The 20,717-nt window shown below is 37.2% G+C and overlaps 1 protein-coding gene across 6 annotated transcripts in view; it reads left to right on the forward strand.

Annotated features, from left to right (window-relative positions):
- Positions 1-20,717, forward strand: part of lbx2 (ladybird homeobox 2) — a 28,648-nt gene that overhangs the window by 6,103 nt on the left and 1,828 nt on the right. The window contains exons 2-10 of one of the 6 annotated variants that reach the window (XM_056769909.1): positions 1,978-2,205; positions 3,153-3,790; positions 4,915-4,971; positions 7,231-7,315; positions 8,668-8,749; positions 9,949-9,985; positions 10,267-10,325; positions 11,901-12,055; positions 19,422-20,351. In XM_056769909.1, coding sequence (XP_056625887.1) covers positions 20,024-20,351 — 328 coding nt within the window. In that variant the 5' untranslated portion in view covers positions 1,978-2,205; positions 3,153-3,790; positions 4,915-4,971; ... (4 more) ...; positions 11,901-12,055; positions 19,422-20,023. Of the gene's footprint in view, positions 1-1,977; positions 2,206-3,152; positions 3,791-4,914; positions 4,972-7,057; positions 7,316-8,667; positions 8,750-9,948; positions 9,986-10,266; positions 10,326-11,900; positions 12,056-13,667; positions 13,774-19,421; positions 20,352-20,717 lie in introns of those variants that run through there. The other 5 variants (XM_056769907.1, XM_056769906.1, XM_056769910.1 and 2 more) reach the window with 5 other exon arrangements.

Below are 20,717 nucleotides of genomic sequence, written 5' to 3' on the forward strand. Positions count from 1 at the left end.
CACCCAACTGCACATAACTCAGATCCAGTTAGTGTGGCCTGTCAAGGGTTCCAGGGGAAGTGGAGGGACGTACTCCTCTCCTCACCTCTCGCTTCGCTCTAAACTCTTCCCATCACATGCTTCAGGAGAATGAGAACAGCATGGGAAAGACAGAGTGCAGTCCAGCGCCGGGTGTAGTTAATTGTAATCAGGGAACACATTTGTCTCTGTTACCGACTCTCCGTTCCATGTGTGTTAAATAAGAAAGTGGAAGAGTGTGTATGTGTGCCTCTGTGTGTTTGCGTGCGTGCAGAGATAAGAAGATTCATGAGGGAAATCTTGTGTATGTGTGCCGGTTTGGCAATTGACCTGATTGTTCATGCTTACTTAAACATGTAAAAATGCAAAAAGATTACTGAGATGGTTAGGTTTTGGGGTGTGGTTTGGGGTAGGAGACCGAAATAACTATTCTGCATAAAATCAATATTAGTCTTTGGCAAGTCCCCACAAAGACACCACAACAAACCTGTGTGTGTGTGAGTTTGTGTGCGACATCGTCTCCTGGTAAGCGTGTGCTGTGGAGTTGTTGAAGGCCTGGGGGTCAGAGGTTAAGAGTTTTTAGGTCAGAAGTTCAGTGCATTTTACTCTCTCTTTACCTCTCCTCACTCTAAAAGCTCTTTTGAGATCCATTAGTTACTGCAGGCCCTGCACTTCCTGTTTATAAACCTGCACACACAGACCTAAACATCTACAAACCTGTTTTGTTACAGTGATGGCGAAGCTATTTTTATTCTTCTTCATTTATAGTAGAGTAGTTTAACTTTTATCAGTCTTGAAAACTCAAAAGGTAAAACAAGCTGTACTGTAAATGATTAGGAACAATTAATAAACTAGTCTACATTATGGCTGTTTAAAGGAGCAATTTCAGATGAATTTAATTGCTTTATAATTAAATATATATTCTACTTTTTAAACTACAAACAGTAGTGTATTTAAATTAACTTAACATAATACTGTAAAAAGTGTTGGTTTATGATACATAATGCATTACACACAAACGTTAATTAACGTGTTGCCATGCTTATTTCTGTTGATTCTTTTTTATTTTATTATTTTACCCATTATATACAGCTGCTGATAAAAAGAGAGCATATAAAAACAAATCTAAATATACTATTAATAGGTGTTAAGTTGATAATTTTTTATTTTTGTTTCATTCTGTCATTCTGTTCTGTTTTCATTCATTCTGTTCAACTACTTCCAATATTTCTCCTAAATTTCAAATATACATTTTCAACAATATTGTTTCTGTTTGCATTTATTTGCAGAAAATGAAAACTGGAGAAACAGGTGAAATGAACAGAAAAGATGATTTTTATTTTTTCAGAGAAAACAAGTTCATAATCACTTTTAAGCAACACAACAGTAATATTTCTACATGTATTTAGGAACATTACAGAAACATTAGAAACATTTAGAAACATTTTTTCATGTTGGAATTTTATCACAGTTTTCATGTGTCTTGTCATATGCTCTCAGTCTTTAACATTGCTGTCACTCCTGAGGTTTGATTTAGTTGAAATTCAACAGACATTTGACTGGAATGACCACAATACATGTAGTAATAATGATTTAATTAAAATGTGGAACTGTATTTTAATCTTTTCCGCAGATGTATGTATGTGTGTGTACAGTATGTTTGGAAATAAAAAATGTACTGACTACTCGAAATTTTATTTCAGAAAGTTGATTATTGTATTATGTTTGTTTGTCTCTTCATGTGAACACGTGTTTAATCTCATGCATTAACGGGTTTTATTGCTTTATAAACTCCCTGCATTCAAGTGTTTGACTCGCACTGAAAGTAGATTTTGGCTTCGCATGATTCAACATCACTTCCCACGCCGGTCTTTCCCAAGATTTGTGATTCTCACAATACTCTTCAAGAATGTTAGTTATGCATCACATTACCTTCTTGTGTGTTTTCTCCGTTAACAGCAGCAAAGGAGGAGCGATAATTATTATCGCATGGCTCCGCATGTCAACAGAGGCCGACATCAGCGATGCTCTAATGCGAGGCTTCACGACGGAGTGAATTACATTGAGCTCCTGGTATGTGTAGAAGACGTCCCTCAGACTCCTGAAGTTCAAACGCAGATCAGCGCTGTCACTCCTACGGGTGCTGAAATGTGATTGGCAGAGGAGGATTCGGGGGAGGGTACGGAGGTAAACCAGATGTTTTCTTCCTAAGAGAGAAAATAAAAGCGATTCCTCCTGTTGTCCACCTGTAAGAAGTACTTTGAGGTGGTGGTTGGGTGCTGGCTGAAGGCAGATAGGAACATCGCATGATAGACAAACTGCAGATTTGAAATAATCGTTTTTGCCAATCGGTCTAAAATGGATTTAGGGCTTCACATCTGCACTGTTTTTCAGTTATTGATCTACGTAGACATTCAGACGGGCGTCTTTGGCCGTGGAGCGGCATCTGTTTTGTCTGTTTTCTGCATTAATGTGTTTTGTCTTTAGATGCTTTTTTAAGTTATAAACGGGTTAAAAATGAGAGGTCTTAAAGGAACAGTTCACCCAAAAATGGAAATTCTGTCTTCATTCACTCACCCTCGAGTTGTTCCAAATCTGTATAAATGTCTTAGTTCTGATGAACACAGAGGAAGATATCTGGAAGAATGCTTGTAACCAAACAGTTCTTGGTCTCCATTGACTACAATAGTTGGAAAAATTGCTGTTCTGTTGAACACAAAATACAATATTTTGAAGAATGTAGCAAAGCAAACCGTTCTGTGGCACACCGTTGACTACCGTTGTATTTTTCCTGCTATGGCAGTCAATGGTGGCCAAGATCTGTTAGGTTACAAGATTCTTTTAAATATATTCATCAGAACAATGACATGTATTCAGATTTGGAGTAAACGAAGACAGAATTTTTGTTTTGTTTATTGTTCTTTGGAAATTAAAATCTAGATTCATAGAAAGAGTCCTAAAACATCTAAAAAAAAACGTTCTGTAAATTTAAGTGATTCCTTAAAATCCTCCATTGGTAAAAAACGACAATGCTGTCAAGCAACGTGATTTAATGCGCACATTTTTATGCAAATGCGATCAGTGCACATTTATTTGAAAATGTACACGCTCATTTGTCACCGTTTGTGTTTCAGCTTTTCTGGACATGAAGCCTGTGCTTCCAAAATGCACAACTGCTATCTGTCAGTCCGTGTGATCGAGTCTCACCGCAGACATCCTGGAGAGCAAAAGAAAGAGAAGCCAGAGGAGAGAGGCCGCGGCAGACCGGCGTGACCCCGGGCACCGCCTGATGAGCGTGCGGTGATAAAGCAGGAACTCTCACGGATGAAGATGGAAGGAAAACAGACTGTATTTATCTCTCGGCACACACGGCTCTGCCAGAGATCTGCGGTGATGTCATACAGCCGCACCAAACGGAGATTGATGCCTTCTGCGCACAGATCCAAGCGATATAAATTGGGGAAAAGGAAAGGGAGAGCTTTGCTTCTGACGAAGGCCGCCAAATGTGAGCAGAGCACAGCGTGAGTCTCATATCACGGTTGACGTGCTCTTCGTCCGCCCTTGAATGTCTCAGACAGGCTTGCTCACTTATTTCGCATCGTGTCTTTCAACGGCTTCATTTTGGAGTGATGACTTCACTAGAGAGGAGAATGGGAATCATTTACCAGCACATGTCACAGCGTGACATCAGCTGAACGTACCTTAGACTTTACCCACAATTCAACAGGCCTGCACGGCTATTATCGCTTTTGGAGAGACATGATCTTTGCAAGTATGTGAACGCAGAGGCTGGATTTCACAATCATAAGGCACGTGTATTTAGTTACATCATCAATTATAGCCGTCAGTATTTTCCCAGTTTAGGTCAACTGGCAGTTTGCTAAGCAACTTAATGTTGCACATACTGTCGGTGTGTTTATGGCAGCTATCTTGAATAATAACACATTAAATGGCACAGACGTTTGAAGAAAACTCTATCGGCCCTTTGAGCACCGAGGTTTTAACTGACACTGTATTGTTCATTGATCATCAAATTTCGACCTTATTTTTGACATTCACAGACAATTATTTTATCTTAGGTTGCCATGCGGTAGTTTATGAGCAAATTTTTTTTAGTCCCGATTTGCCTCCAGAGATCTTACCGCATTCATTGACAGCTTTGACCTCACTTTTATATGTTTGTGTTAATGTGATTTGGCTCTCTATCGCCATCTCTGTTTAAAATGTAAAAGCGCAGGTTACTTTACCTACTGTACCTGTGTTTATCACATAAACCTGTTGACTAAACTCATGACTGTTCAAATTATAAATATATTGTTTTATTATTACATGCTCATTGTTGTGAATTAGGGTGTTTAAACGCTTGATGTTCATGCTTAAAGAGATAATACACCCAAAATTATAATTCCACTGACTCTGGTTAATCCAATCTGTATAAGTAAAAATTCTGTTGACATTTTTTGGAAGATTGTAAGTAAACAATCAGATATATCCCCCATTTACTGCCATTGTAGGGGAAATAAATACTATGGGAATCAATGGGTAAAGAGATCTGTTTGGTTACTGACATTCTTCCAAATATCTTCCTTTGTGTTCAGCAGAACAAAGAAATGTATACGGGTTTGGAACAATCTGAGTGGGAGAAAATGATGACAGAATTTGCATTTGGTGTGTACTATCCCTTTAACTTTTTTGTTTATGTTTTTACAAAAAAGTCACAAATAACACCTTTAAAAATACTTCTCGACCAACCGAGAAACCAAGAGACATACTGAAACTATACACTGTTTGTCACTGTTTGGAAATGATAGAAACCATGGTTTTATATTCTCCTTTATTTCACAATTCATTACATTTATTTATGATTCTTTTTCAACTTTAAATTTTTTCTTTTAGAAGACTCTACTTCTTCTGTGTCCAGTGACCAGCTTTGAGTCCAAAAACATCACCAAGGTGAGAAACAAACTGTAATTTTCCCATATAAATGCATAGTTCTAACTCTGCCTGTCCAACTGGTGTTTGAGCATCAATCTAACATAGTAAACGATTTTAACCTAGTAAATCACTCAGGTCAGCCTAAGACAGTGAAAATGTAAGAGAAAAAGATAAGGAGACAGAAAGCACATTGAAACTTGGTTGGCCTACTCAGTTTTCTGCCAGGAAACTCCACATGAGTCTTGAATCTGAGTATCACGCTGAAATACCGAGAAGTGGTGACGTTACCGCAGGAGAACTGAGATGCATTGGCCAGATAGTCGCAACAGTCTTTATTTCATTGTATACTGGAGCGACTGCATTTATAGAATGATGTGAATGCCTGTGTGTTAACATGGCACTGCATTTTAAATTCATAGCATTTTATTTATTTAAAGCGTAAGCTTAAATGGCATTAACAGACCTAGCTATACTGTTTCAAACCTAATTATACTTTGAGAAGAAAAAACTCTCTAAATAAAAAAATTACATAGACACCATACAACCAGAGGTGTATAAATAGTACTTGAGTATTTTACTCCAGTACATTTATGGAGTACATTTATGGAGTGTTTTTTACTTGTGGAAAATTCTACTTCACTACATTATGAAGCATATATACAGTACTTAAAGTTTACCGCACTACATTTCATACAATATTTTTTTTCACGTTTTTACATTAAATCTACTATCTTACTTTTACTAAAGTAAAAAGATTTTTTAGTAAATTACTTATAAATAAGAAAGTACTTTGACTTTGAATGTACTTTCTTGAATGTAAAAATTGCAGTGTATGTTTCAAGTGTAGTTGAGTAAAAAGTTTGATAAATGCCATGCTTTATAATGTATGGAGGTAAAATATTTCCAAAGTAAAAACACTAGTAAAAACCTATAGATACTTGATCCGTTTTACACGGTATACTTGAAGTATTACACCTCTGGATACAACCAAATGTAATATTGCATGCCCTTAAAGGTACAACTTTAAGTACGAAAATGCCCATTAACTATAAAAAGACAGAAGTTGTATTTTAGATTTAGGGATTGAGTTAGAAAATGCATTAACATCCAAAGCAATTATAATTTGCTTAATTCTATCCGTTTACTTATTTAATTGTACTGTTTAACAATTTAAGTCAATAAATGAAGAAAATATAGCTATAGATACATTTAAATCTCGCACATCCTCTCTCTCTCACTCGCTCTCTCTCCCTAAGACAGTCGGGCTGAGATGAGATTATGAGAGCGAGCTGTGTAGGGAATTGAGTTGCATTGATCTGCCCTCTCTTCTCTGTCCCTGAGCCCATGAAAATCATTAACCTTTCTGCCACCGACAAGCTCCAGCTACAGCCCAGTATCTAACGGAGGTTAATTAAAACTAAATGCAGGGAACGGGTTGTCGAGAGGTGGCCGATCTCAGGGGAGAGTCACCCAGACTTCTAAATGAGCTCGCAGCAGACTCGCACACACAATGGCATCATTGTCTGCCTGTTATGGGACATGATCTCCAATATTCCTTGGGGTCTTTTTTGAAAGATTAATATAGACCGTGGTTGTTGTCTCATAATTTATGACCCCTTATCTCACCGAAGGACTGGTTATGGAGTTATTAATAGATTTCTGGTGCGGTTTCAAAGCTGTTTCTCTATGGATATGGAGGCTTATGGAAGAACGGCTTATATATGTGCATTGTGCAACTCTGATGAACCACATTGCGTTGTTCATAATGGGGGGTACTTGACACTTTTCAATTCACTGATCTTCATCTTCTACAATTGTCTTTCTAAACACTAAAGTGTTTTTACTATTTATAATGTAATATATCTGTCAAATCAAGCTCACCAATTATTGTTGAAGAGCGAATAATGAAAACATTTTGAGTTGTATACGTTGAAGAAGAAGATTCGTGAAGTTTCATCCTGTAAATGATGAGAGTGCAAAGACTATTCGATTTAAGAAGCACATTTATGAATCCTGTCAACAACAGAAAAGCTTAAAACAAAGAAAATTCAATCTGCGGTGCCCAATTCATTCCGCGCATGACTCAAATCTTTTATTATTATATACATTTTTAATGAATTTCTTATTGAAGATTGTGATTATGCCGCAAATAATGACATTTTGAGTTCTAGGCCTTAATATCAGGTTTTGTAGGATTGTAGCTGTAAATGTGATTACTGTAATACACTATAATGATGTACAATATGAGTTCCTCTCTGTTTTGTGTCGGATAAACAGATAAAGCTGTGGAAGAGACACACTTCAAGTTTATTGCTCTCTATTGAACACGTTATTGCTTTTCTCCCCATAGTTTCTGTCCCAGGTGAGTATGTGTGTGTACGTGCGTGCGTGTGTGTGGTGGTCTTTCAGTCCAGAGCAGATCTGTAATTAAAAATGTGCTGCTGACTCAGCCAGTGCTCAGGAGACGAGCAGCAATGAGGTGCATTTAAAGGGATCGTGGATTTAAAGGGATCGTTCACCCAAATCTGAAAATTCTGTCATAATTTGCTTAACCTCGTGTAATTTCATACCTGTGTGATATACTTTGTTCTGGTGAACAAAGAGAAAGATATTCTGAAGATTGTAAGTCATTTTCAGTTCCGAGACATTGACTACCATAGACTGAAAAATGTTATGGTAGTCAAAGGTGCCCCAGTACTGTTTGTTTTCCTAAATCCTTAAAAATATCTTATTTTGTGTTCAACGGAACAAAAAAATTACAATATTTTTATTCCTACTATGGTCCAGTATTGAGTCGCAGGATTGAACATTTCTAACATTCTTCCAAATATGTTTCTCTGTGTTCATCGGAACAAAGAAATTTATACAGGTTTGGACCAGCCTGAATGGGAGTAAGTTATGACAGAATTTTCATTTTTGGGTGAACTATCCCTTTAAGGTGAACCACATTCATACACAATTTTGACCTTAAAAATTGCTCACAGCAATTGTACTATTATAGAGTTTTCCATAATATTTTAACCTATTTAAAATCTGTCGGTCTGGTATTGATTCATAAAGCGCTAATTAATAATTATTTCAAGGTGTTTTTAATTACACATTTTTGGAATATTTTTAGATTAAATAGGCTAATTACTGTTTATTTTAAATGAATATGATGTCCAGGTCCTAAATTACTCCATAGAAAAAAATATATAAATTAATAATATAATACTAATTGAAGAAATTATAATATTATGCAGATTTTTAGCACCGTCTCAATATTATTCTGAGTTATTATTCTGATTATTATGTCTCAAAGTATTACAATATGTCATTGTAAATGTTTTTTAAACAAGTATAATTGAAAGGCAGTTCGACATGCTATTATAGACGTAATGCGTGTGTGTAATTGTCATTAAAATATTGTAACAATGAATGCATCTGAAATTGCTTTTGGATTTATTTATTAATTTCTGTATTTTTTTGCCTCCTGTTAGTCACTGGTGGAGAGTTAGAAGTGTCTAAGGTGGACTCTTAATCAGTTTAATTGCAAGAGTCACATTAAACAAACATTACATCTCCATTTATTAAAGAAATCTTTTTCATATATCAGGTGCTAAAAATATTATTTTAGGGTTCATAGAAAATCGAGGGGAAGAACAATAAATATTAAAACCTAAAAGGGATTAAATTGTTACATTTTAAATTATTAATATCTTCAAATCTGAAAAGTTTTTAGGGAAAAAAGGCAATGATTCTGTGTCCTGATGGAGAAGAGAGATGAAGAAAAGACCAGACAAAGAAAGAGAAGATGGTAAGAGAAGAAGCATCTGTAGTAACACGTGAATGTTCTTCCACTGGTCTGCCGCTGGTGTTCTGTTTGTCACAGAGCAGCTCTACTCATGTATTCAGTATTGTGTTTCTGACACAAGCCGCTTTGTTTGTGATGAATGACTGTGCCAGCGGTCCTGACGGCTGTGCTGTTCAATACATATAGAGACAATACCGGCTGCCTCAGTGACACGCTGACGGGCCTTTGTCCCTATTCGTTTCCATACCGTTTAATCTCGGCCACCGTAATGTGAGTGTTGCTGGAGACGGGCAGAGCCGACCCGGCACCAATGAATAGACTGCGACTTTCAAGAATGGCTGAGCTGAGAGATTATGAACACACACGACTGCTCTCTATCTGAGGTTTAGGTTCAGATAAAAGACTTGAAAACTGTTGATAGGACTCTGCTGGAGGGACCCATCAAAGATGTTGGACTTGATTATAGAGTAATACATTCAAATACCATGAAATATTGTTTGGAAGTGTTAAACACTCAAGTCTTTCAGATCATAGGAACACATTAAACAGCTGAGCTGCTGTGAATAATGTTTTTCTTTTCCGTTGTTTTAGATTTTGTGTCTGTCTGTGGTTTAATTCGTTGCTTTATTTCATTAGACATTATTTAAGATGTGAGAAAACAGATGCTTTTTTTAACAGATTCACCCTGAACGCTTTCTCTGTGCTAACAGCTGTTGCTCTTTAGTGTGAGATAAAATGTCAAACGGAGCCGTGTGAGATACTACTGACAGTTTTCTTGAATCGCAGGAGCGGAGTGCTGATCAAAATGGAAACTAATAACTGATGAGATCTTCGTGTTTCGAGTTATTTCTTGTAGACATCAATGAGATCTAATGGCAAAATGGAAGCTTTTGCTTAAGTCTCATCTGTGTCTCAGATTTCCCTGCTGAGAAAGAGACAGAAATCTCACAAACGACTCCAGTAGAGTTTCAGAAGAGATGTCAACAATGTCACAAACTCAATATTCAAAAGTCAATATTATTGACAATCTCGATATGAACTCAAAACATTTCCATTTAAATTATAGTACAATGCACGAATCTTATTATCGGAGGTGTGATATCTGATGTTATATTGTTGATAATCAATGTTATATACCCATACATAAGTTTGTGATTTTAACTTCCTAAAACTAACTTTAAAACTTTCCTTTTTTCTGTTAGACATGAAACCGCAAACCCTGCAGCCTGTTGAGAGAAAGTGAGTATAACTTCTGAACAACTACTAGTCTAATATACTTCTACGTTATGTTGAATTACAGTATTGACGATAGAATCCGCTGCTCTGGATTGTGATAGTAAATACAAATTCTGTCTGGAGTTCACTCGTTGCTGCATTTTCACCCTCAGATCCTTCAGCATTGGGTTGAAAGCCTTGTTTTCTGACAAATTTACTGTAGAGATTTAAATCCTCCTTAAGCATTGTCATCTACCGTTATTTATCCTCCTCTCCACCAAAAACAAATCCTGGGCGCTTAAAAGGATGACGGGAACGCACCAGAGCACACATGCTTCAAAACGTGAAGCAGTAAATATCGCTGGTAAGTTAGCAGCTCCCGTCAGCACGGTGATGGGGCTGAATTTGTGTTTCTCGTTGTACATGCCTCCCTTTCCATTACCTGAATGCAGGCTGTATACCGCTGAAGGCTAATTGTGTGTGTGCAGTGACCCCGAGCCGCTGGGATACACACTCACACAGAGGCAGACGCTTGTGAATGGCTTTGAGTATAAGCCTATTTCTGATATTTATGGGCGACTGGGACATTGTAAATTATGGCAGGACCGAGGCCCTGGCACTCTACTTTTTTTTTGTCTCATTCAGGGGATTTTTTATTTTATTTTCCAATCACACATCCATGTCCCCGTCTTTCCCTGGTATTTTTTCTCTTTTCCTTTATTGGATTTGTATTGTTGGAAAAATAAGGCAAGAGAAAAAATATCTATAAAACCAACAAGTTTTTTTCTTTACAAACTGTAGCTGGATTTGTTTAGGATGTTTTCACAGAAAATACTCCTAAACTAACTCACTTCAGCTTAAATCCTCTCAAAGGATTCTGTGTGTGTGTGTGTTTAAATCACTTTTTTATTTGTACAAATCCAAAAGGTTTTCTTTCAGGGTTAGAGTTATGGTGAGGTAACAGTGTTTAAAACTGTGTAAAAAAACAATAGAAGTCTATGGAGTGTCCCTATTTGGATACATGTTAAAGTAAACGTGTATGTCTGTGTGTTTATGAATAACAATAATAATATTTACTGCTGTCATCTGTCAACAATTGAACCCACTGTGTTCAAACATAATAGAATAGAATGGAATAAATAAATAAAATAAATAGAATATATTTGTTTTACTTGCTCTTACCCCGTTTCTAGAGTCCCTTTCAGTGTTCAATGAGAAATGTTCCATGAGGGACGAGCTCTTTTTCCTCCATAAGATGACTTACTACCAGGGAGTAAATAGTTTCTGTTTCAAACCAAGTCCAAAACCAGAGGGGTAATGAAGGTTTAGTCGGGTCTGTTTCTCAGGGATGTTTTGAAAAATTATCTTTTTGTGCTCACTGACAGAGCAGTTAATCTGCCATTTCCAATTGGACTGTATTTATGGGATCCATCTGGGATGTACGCAGCCCCAGTCTCCCCAATCCCTTATGTGTAATCAGGTCTGGACCGGTTTTGCACTGTGCTTGTGTTTATAGGGTTTTCCTATTTGGCTATAATTATCCTTCATGTTGTGTATGGGTACACTACAGTAGATACTGTAACCAATTTATTACCTCATTTAATTATTAAAGTAAACACAGTATGATGATTATTTCCTTAACAGATGAAAAATGTTGATAATGTGATTCAATGTGTCCATTGAGTTTTAACCATATAATACAATCTAACAATTGTATTTGTTAAAAGTATGTATTTATGTAAAATGTTCAGATGCAAACAAAGGGTTGGTAACCTCAACAGAACACGATGTTTAACGAACCACAGCATTTTTATTTTTAAACATTTTCCAATTACTTCTACTGCAAAATTGTCAATGTATTTAATGCTGACAAAGAATAATATCACTGTGTCCTTTGACAATTGTAGCTCTCTCTAACTTTACATTTCTCTCTCTGTAGGTGTCATTTAAGTGTGCGTACCCTGGGAAAGTTCAGCGCTATATACTGGATATGTACTTATCCTAAATATTGTTTGACCTTCCCAGCGCGAGGCCATTACTCTCCATGGAGTCGAGCGCAGATGGATTTTTCATTGCATTAATCCTCCAGATCAGGTGGGTTTTGTCAAAGTGTTAAACTTTAATACTTTGGGTCATTTATCTTTGCGGGAAAACCGGGTCTCTGTCAGCGACCAGACGAGCTATTTCCTCATTGCGCGTTCTGAGTGGAGAGCTGGAGAGGGCAAGCGCTAATCAAAGCCGTATGCGCGCTGCCTGCTACAAAATCTGAAAAAGCACGCCTCTGCGCAACACCGATGCGCGTTCATTACCTGCGCGTTCATAACATCTAGCAATGCTTTTGAATGCATGTTTCGGTTCTGCATGATAGAATTCATGTTACACAATGTGTAAATATGACAAAAAACACTCAAATAATACTGGGGTGTTTTACCCGTGCTTTGGTCGGATATTGACAAACCAAAACGTTGGGTTGAAATAACCTAAATATTTGATCGAACCATGGTTTAAAAAGCTCCAAGCATTTTAAAAGTGCAATCTATATATTCACAGAATATCTCTACAGGGTTTCAAGAGAATATTAGCCGTTTTAATCCGTGGATTTTTGTATAATGAACTGTGAATTGCCCTAAACCCACTCAAATAATAAAACTTATTTTTTTTAATGCCGAAAATATATTTTTATATAAAAATATATGTTATATACATACAAGGTTAGGGAGGTAATTATATCTAATCTGACCCATAAACTGGTAATACAGACAAGTTAATAATAATTATAATATAATTTGATTCGAATAAACTATGTATTAAACGAAAACATGCTTGTGTTGGTAGGCATGCCCGATTACATATTTTATTGTCAACAAGCCCCCCTTTATGGTGCACGTGATGTGTGTTTGACTAAACCAACATTAAACCTCTAACATTAATCAGCATGGAATTTTTGATGTGATGATTCACCCCCAGGCCCCCTAACATCAACCTCGCCATTAGGCACCCAAGTGGTCGCGGCTAGAATTGCCATGATTGATTCTGCTGAGGTTCCCACGGAACAATGTGCTCTAGTGATAGCATTTATCTTCATAAACGCTGATATGCACCCGGTGTGCACTCCAAATTAAATCCCTCTTTAAAAAGCGCAGGGGTGCATCTCGGGGAGTTACATAAATCGTGCGTGATATTGCTCCTCTGGTTACTTGCGTCATAATCAGCTGATGACGATTAGTTATTTCTATTGCAGAGGATGCACGAGGCCCTCTCGTGAGCTTCATTCCGATGCATTAAATGATCACAATTGAAATAAATGACAGACAACATTGGAATCCAAGATCTTTCTAAAAGTTGTCAGTTTCGTGCATGTGATATTTCACATTTATTATATATATGATATGGTTTAAGTACAGAATTTTAAAATGTTTATTATTGGTAGTGTCAACGTAACATATAACAGTTTGTACATTGAATTACAATTGGAGTTTGGTAAAAGTTTTATTTGGTCATCCCTATCATATCATTTTTCGAAAATTGAGAATAAAAACGCGTACACTTGGCCCAACGATTAAGATGATTAGTCAATATCCATTTTTGCATCGAAGAATAATGATAGGGCCTACACTTAAAAGATGTTTGTTTAATAAATTTGCTTAATATTAAAAATTTGTTCTGTTCCAAGGCCACATCTTTACCCAATCTTGTGTATCTTCAGTGTTGGATCATCGCGCATCCTTTCGATCACTGCGTTCTGTGGTTTTGCCTGAGCTCAGATGACGCTGCGCTCAAAGGCCAGCATCCATCACACAAACAGAAGAAAGGTGTGTGTGTAAGTGTGTGTGTGAGTGTAAATGTAAGTGTGTGTGTGTAGGCGCGCGCGCGGGAGAGAGAGAGAGTACATGTGTGAGTGCGCAATACATAGATTAAATGAAAAAAAAAAGAAATTAATGTTTTGTGGCGTGTGATATTCTACAACAATCATCCTAATTTCTGAAATCAGCCACACAATCCAATTATTAATGTAAATTTTAAGGCTACTATTTTTTATGTGTGCAACATCACTGACTAAACAATATACTAGAATATAAGAATATATAATATAAGCATATTCTAACATAGTATAAATATTATTAGTATAAACCATTATAATAATAGAGGCAGCAAATGCTTTGTGTTTATGGTGGTAAAATTACTTTATGCAATATGTCACTTTTTATTCTTCAATGCATTAAATAGAGGAATCGAATTCATATTAATAAATGGATCTATCTGTTTCTGTATGACCTCTTTCGTTTTGTTAATTAGTCAGAAATTAAGTGCACACTAAAACAATCACCCTTTACAACTTGAGTTGTTATAATAAACAACGTAATCATTGTTGTAGAACAGCTTGCAATTACGCACTGTTAGTTATTGCGATTGTAATTATATTAATGATTATTCCAAACACTGTAATGCAAGTGTTTTGCGTGAAAGCAAAAACCACCCTGAAAACTAAATATTTATGAGCTCAAATGATTTTTCATACATGAATGCCTATGGCAGCAGGGCAGAGTGGCATTTCCAGGATAGTGCCATGGACCTGAACACAAATCAGCTCGGTTTTGGCTTCCCCTTATTGGACGCTCAGACGCAGATGTGCGTAATTACGCGTGTCCATCATTGAAGTGTGTTGGAGTGTCAAACGTTTATTCAGGTGAAAAGAGAGGGGGTTCCTGTGGAGATCGAGTGCGCGCGTTTGAGGGCCTGTGAATCAAAGTATGTCACTATGTTAAAATTGATGTGACATGCAAAATTAACTCTATTGATACATTGCGCAGAGTAGTAAAAGGGTGCTGTTCGTTTTGAGAAATTTCTTCGATAAATTGGCATATTTCTTATAGGCTATGCAATCTATAATATTTTTTTAACACTTGTTTTTTCTAATTGTTTGGTTTTAACTATAGGCTCCTGACATGATTTATTGCGCCTACGCTGCACGAACAGTGGTGAGCATCAAATTCCCACGCCTTGCTGTTCTATCTAAATAACCACGTTTATCAGTGGGAACGAATCCATTTCCTCCTGTTCACACCTTTGCAGCTCGTTCTCAAAACACACGACGTAAAGCTCCATAATTCCCTCCAGGAGACGTGCCCCTCACGGCCATTTTTATGATCTCAAACCGACCCCATGGAGCCCTGGCAGGGTGCAACACCGCTCCTAGGGGTCCGATCCTTTGATCCGTGTGACCGTTTGTCCGGAGTTTAGGGCCATAGGGGAGGGTCTGTGAGCTTTGGGGAGCCCGTGCATTTGTCATCCAGTGAGTGAGAAAACATCAACAGGTACTAAATACTGCCGAACATGACACCATCAAAAGCAACATGGGATGTAAAACAGCAGGCGACTCTGACGTTTTGATTATATTGTTTTTAGAGCGATGTGTCTAAATAATAAGGAGAGGTGTTTGGACACTGCGCCACCCAGTATCTGCACGACGCAATCGAACGCGCGTCAGAAGAACTGGCACGCGCACAATTAACCTGTGACCATCAGATTCGCGTGCACCTTACTATACATGGATTTCCGATTTTACTGCTCCTTAATTGACTGAAGCCTGTCAAAGCCGAAAAAACACTAATCGATATGACATTATTAAACACAATTAACACTCGTGACGACATCGATTTGCTCATTACATCCACCAACAGTCCATTAACTTTGCAACCTTTTTTATATGGACTCTTTAAAATTTGGGCCAGAGAGGATTTATATTCCAAATATATTTACCTAACACGGCGTGTCATTTCTAAATATGTTGAACATCACGTAATTTTCTCTATTATAACTTCTCTTGTAAACATTAATAAAAAAATGTTTAGATTAGGGCTATAATATTTAAGCGTACTCTGCAACAAGAGCTATATGGAGTAATGCTTTTTATAGATATTATGTTGGCCATTTTATATGCTTTATATGAAAATAATTATGAAATGATCTCTTTGTGATGTACTAATATTTTCTAGATTGGGTTTGTGCGCGCGTGTGTGTTGGTTAAAACACCCAAACATTGGCCCGATTGGTTTATTGCTCGTTACAAACGCCTTGATAGTAACTTGTCAATCCAGTGAGATCAAACAGCCGCCATAAACACGATTTACAGCTTCATAGACACGAGACCATTTACTTAGCTCAACAGATATTTATGACATCCCATTTTATAAATTCTGCATTTATTTATATTCATATATGCACTAATATATTTCATTTAAACCCAAGTCTTCCCCCATCCGAGGGCTCAAACTGTGCCAAGAGGGTATTTGGAAAAGAAAACGGTAACATGGCACAACGCATTACTGCATAACGCACCCGATAGGTGTATCATAGTCAAATGTCACCGCTTGGCTCCACGTTAATGCGTATGTCCCCGTATCATGTTTATATTGTAGTTAGTACAGCTGTTTGGGTAACAGAGAGGGGCGTGCGAGAGGCAAATGTTAGCAGAAACCAACGTGACTTGTACGCATTGACAAAGCAACATAATTGGGAAATTTAAAGAAGGGCGACAGAAAATATTTGTAAGGATCTGGCCTGTCCTTTTCTTATAGCCTCCCTTTAGTCAAATCTAAGATTTAATTCGTTTAGATATCAGAAATGAATTTATTTGGATTTTAATAAATGTAGATGATGTATTATCTCAGTTGAAATAATTATTGTTTTTCATAAATATTTTTAAAAAACACGCCACCCATATAGTGTGAAATATGAATTATTTATATTATTATATAAGCATTTGGTTTGTTAAATCGTTTTTTTGTCAGGCCCACTTCAAATATAGGCTACGTACCATATAGGGTGCTATCTACTTAATTTGTCCTATCATCAGGTTGGTCAAATCATTATAATTTTTTTAAATACATAAAATGAGATAATTAAGATATTACTATATAAGGCACTTTTAAGGTTATCTGATAAATAATATTTACCGTGCATTGCACATTTTGACGTAATAATTTCAAGGATTTTGACTGCATAAAATAATACAAAAGTAATTGAATAACCTTGTTAATGATTCTGTCGTGGTACAAGAACAGATGATGTGCTATTTATTTATTTTTCTATTCTGTTCTTTTGCACATTCCAAAAGAAGTAAAGAAAAACGTGTCCACCAATGCGCGGTCTCCTGCACTGTAGCATTATTAACAATAAATGTTTCCATCGGCCATAGCATTGCCATCTTCATACGAGTATCTGCTCAGGGAAGTGACGCAGGGACAGGGTGGGCGAAAATAAAACCCTACTCCCCCTAAAGCCGTGATGATTGATGATGTCAGGTGTTCTGTTTCTAATTAACGTTTAAATTAGGCCAAAGAAAACGTTTCGCATTAGCACCGTTCGGATCCTTCAGACCTGTGCGCAGGAGAGATATGGCCGGACTTATCTTTAGAACTAATAATGCTCGCCGCATTTGAGAGAAATGTAACACCATGTCCAGCTTCGGTTTCTCTGCCCGCCCTCTGTGGGGTAATGCGAATGTGCTATTGTTGGCGCTGAAGGGCATCATTCTCCCGATCAGAAATCCTATCCATTCACATTACAGTAATACCCATGTATCGTTTAATAGCTTTAGCAGCTTTCCCGTGACCTGCCAGTCTGAGGTTAAGAATTCGATAAGGAGATTTTCGACCCAAATGGAAACATTGTGACAAATAGGAGGATTTTATATTATTAATATTATTATTGTTGTTCTTGTTGTTATTATTGACCTGCGTAAACGTTGACTTCACCGTAATATACTGTATATCTGTAATTCATGACAATGTGGTCTCATGTGATTTATTAAATTATTTTTCTATTGATTTTCAATTTATTATGTTTTCTGTGACGCAAATCGTCAAAATTCACTTATCTCCAAATTTACAAACAAATCCCAGATTATTCTACATTATGCCTATAAAATCTTCCATTTCAAATGTGTTTTCGTTCTACCTTTCGACAACTGTGATTTCAAAATGTACATTTGTTCACCATGTTCACCATGCGTTTGTAATCGTATAAGGATGTGACAGTATCAGAGACTCCTTAGTATGTTTGTTCAGCCAGTTACATTTGTTCAATGCATTGTTGTTCATTTGCCATACAATATTCAATTCAGCTTGGCTCTGCGTCGCCCACGTCGACCCGTCTGGACCTTCACTAATAGAATGTCGTGCTGTTTTACTGCTCGTAATCTGTTTGGCTCGTTTTGGTCCCTTTACGAATGTCACCATATGGTGCTGTTGGCACGGACAATGCGCTTTTGCTGCGAACCGGCCATACATCGCCAATGACTCGTGTAAGAGAGACATATATCACCCTAATCGATTATCGAAACGCTGTTAAATATTATCAGATGTCAACTTGTTCTTTTGCCCAAAAGATGCACTACAGTTTAAGGCCTCGGTAAAAGATTTGTGGGGAAATACAACAATGTCGACCTTAAAAATGACTTGAAATTGTAAATATTGTAAATAAATGTTAATTTAAGTACATTTTAGGAGGCAACGCACGTTTGTGTTACAGTTTTCTTTGTTTACTGTGCTTATTAAAAAAAAATAACATAAATATTTGTGTTTTAACATTTTGTTATACAAAATTATGTAAATTGTTAAAAGTGATAACTGTAACGCAGGCTATTTGAAAATATTTATGGTCATGTATAAATCATTAATAAAAAAAAAACGGATTTTTTGTATTGTACTATTTTAAATTATATTTAAAAGGATCTGAAATCGTAAAATCATATACGTGAATTGTTTATCATAATATAAAATAGACCAAAAGAACAAAAATGACGTTTGTAAAATAATAACACGATTTTCTCTTACCTGCATCCATACAGTTTCGTTGCGTGTGGCAAGAGCATCATCTGAAAATCTGTGTCCAGAACTGAGAGTGTCAGAGCGGCACTGCGCCTTTCTCGTTACCCACGCGCTTCCTTATGTTTCATGGAGAATTACTTTGGTACTGAGGGGTATAACTCCAACATTTTATGTTGCACTGTGCCGAAATTTAACTTAATCTCACCCAGTAGTCTCTCTTTTTCTATGCCACCATTAGACTACATCTAATGATTTAACTAAAAGATAAATAATTGATCCTACAAGACATTGCACAATATCTCAGACTGGTTTTATTTGTTGTTAGGCTATATTTCAATACCTAACGGTGTTGTTGTTGTAACTACAATCTTTATTTTATTATGTAAATGTTGGCTGCTTCTTAGCTGCATCGACCATTTTTGCGTCACAATAAGAGCAACAGAAATCATTATTCAGACTAAATCGCATGCTTTGCATTCTGATCTCGTGTGGTCTAAGTGATTGCCGGTAGACTAAGGGTGTGGAAATTATGCTGTCATAAGAGTCTAAAAAAACGCAATAATCACATCCTCCAATGTTATAATAATTAACCACACTGCCTTTCATCACTTTGTTTTGTTGTTGCACAGACAGACAGAAAGACACGGAGAAAGACGGACACCACTTAATGAGAGCACACTTTCCTTTTCTGGAAAGTATACGCGTGGAGCACGTGGTTTGCCCTAAGTGGGAGTGGGATGCATCAACAGATGCATAAACACGCAGAGCCATCATCTCCCCTCTCTTTAAACTTCAGTGCGTAACTCCTCCTATTCTCGCGTCCAATTCATTATTGTGGTGTGGCCCTTTAAGACGGAGCAGCGGGTCACAAGTAGCGTAGTGTTTCTCTAATTGAACTTCGCAAAAGCAATCAACAAGAACTCGTTAGCAGTTACTCGCTGTTTTTGCTTCCTCGAGACCGCTTATTTTCGTGCATGCGGTCGCCCCCCTGGCCAGTACAGCTACACATGCTGAAGATCTTTATGGAGAGCGCGCATCGGACCCTCGTAACAGGACTAAAGTTCGGGTCGCTGTGACGCTTGAAGCATGGTGCTTTTGGAGAGCCATTTCAGAGCGAGGAAGAACGACGATTTCGCTTAAAGAACGGGATAAAGAAAAGGTTTTATATGTATAAACGTGTCGCGTCGAACATTTAGGTGACTTCTGTTTGCAGTTGTTTTTTTGGACTGAGATGACCTCCAGTACTAAAGACATGAAGGCAGGCTCCGTTTTACAGTCCAGCGGCGAGGAGAGGCGGCGGGGTCCCTTGGATCAGCTCCCACCTCCGGCGAACTCCAACAAGCCCCTCACCCCGTTCAGCATTGAGGATATTTTAAATAAACCCTCCGTGAAGAAATCGGTCAGTACTCTGTGCCCTCCCCGGGTTCTGGAGAAAGTGGCCGGCTCGGCTGCGACACGGAACGGGATCAGCGCGCCCTCTTCTCCGTTATGTGCTCTGGAAGAGCTGGCGAGCAAAACTTTTAAAGGGCTGGAAGTTAGCGTTATACAAGCCGCAGAAGGTACATTTTGGGATTTTGTCTACTATTTTACTCAAATTGAATTGTGTATATTAATGCATGGGTTTTCGTAATTACAAGGAATGTTTAGTGATATTTTGTATTTGTTTGTGTTGTACTGTTTATCAGGAACTTCTGTGTGCGCAAGTGATAGTATGTTGTTTGTGTATTTTACAGTTCGGATATTAATACATATTTTAAAAATAGATGACAAGACAGGTTTTATTTGAATAAAGTAGTTTTGAAGATAATTTGAAGATGAGGAGTACGCTTGTCTTTTTTAAAATGCAAGAATGTATGTATGAGCCTATATTAGTTCTATTTTAAATCTACCGCTCCACAAAGTTTGGGTTTATGTATTTTCAAACA

This window comes from Triplophysa dalaica, chromosome 16, assembly GCF_015846415.1.
Source record: "Triplophysa dalaica isolate WHDGS20190420 chromosome 16, ASM1584641v1, whole genome shotgun sequence".
NCBI classification, from domain to species: domain Eukaryota; kingdom Metazoa; phylum Chordata; class Actinopteri; order Cypriniformes; family Nemacheilidae; genus Triplophysa; species Triplophysa dalaica.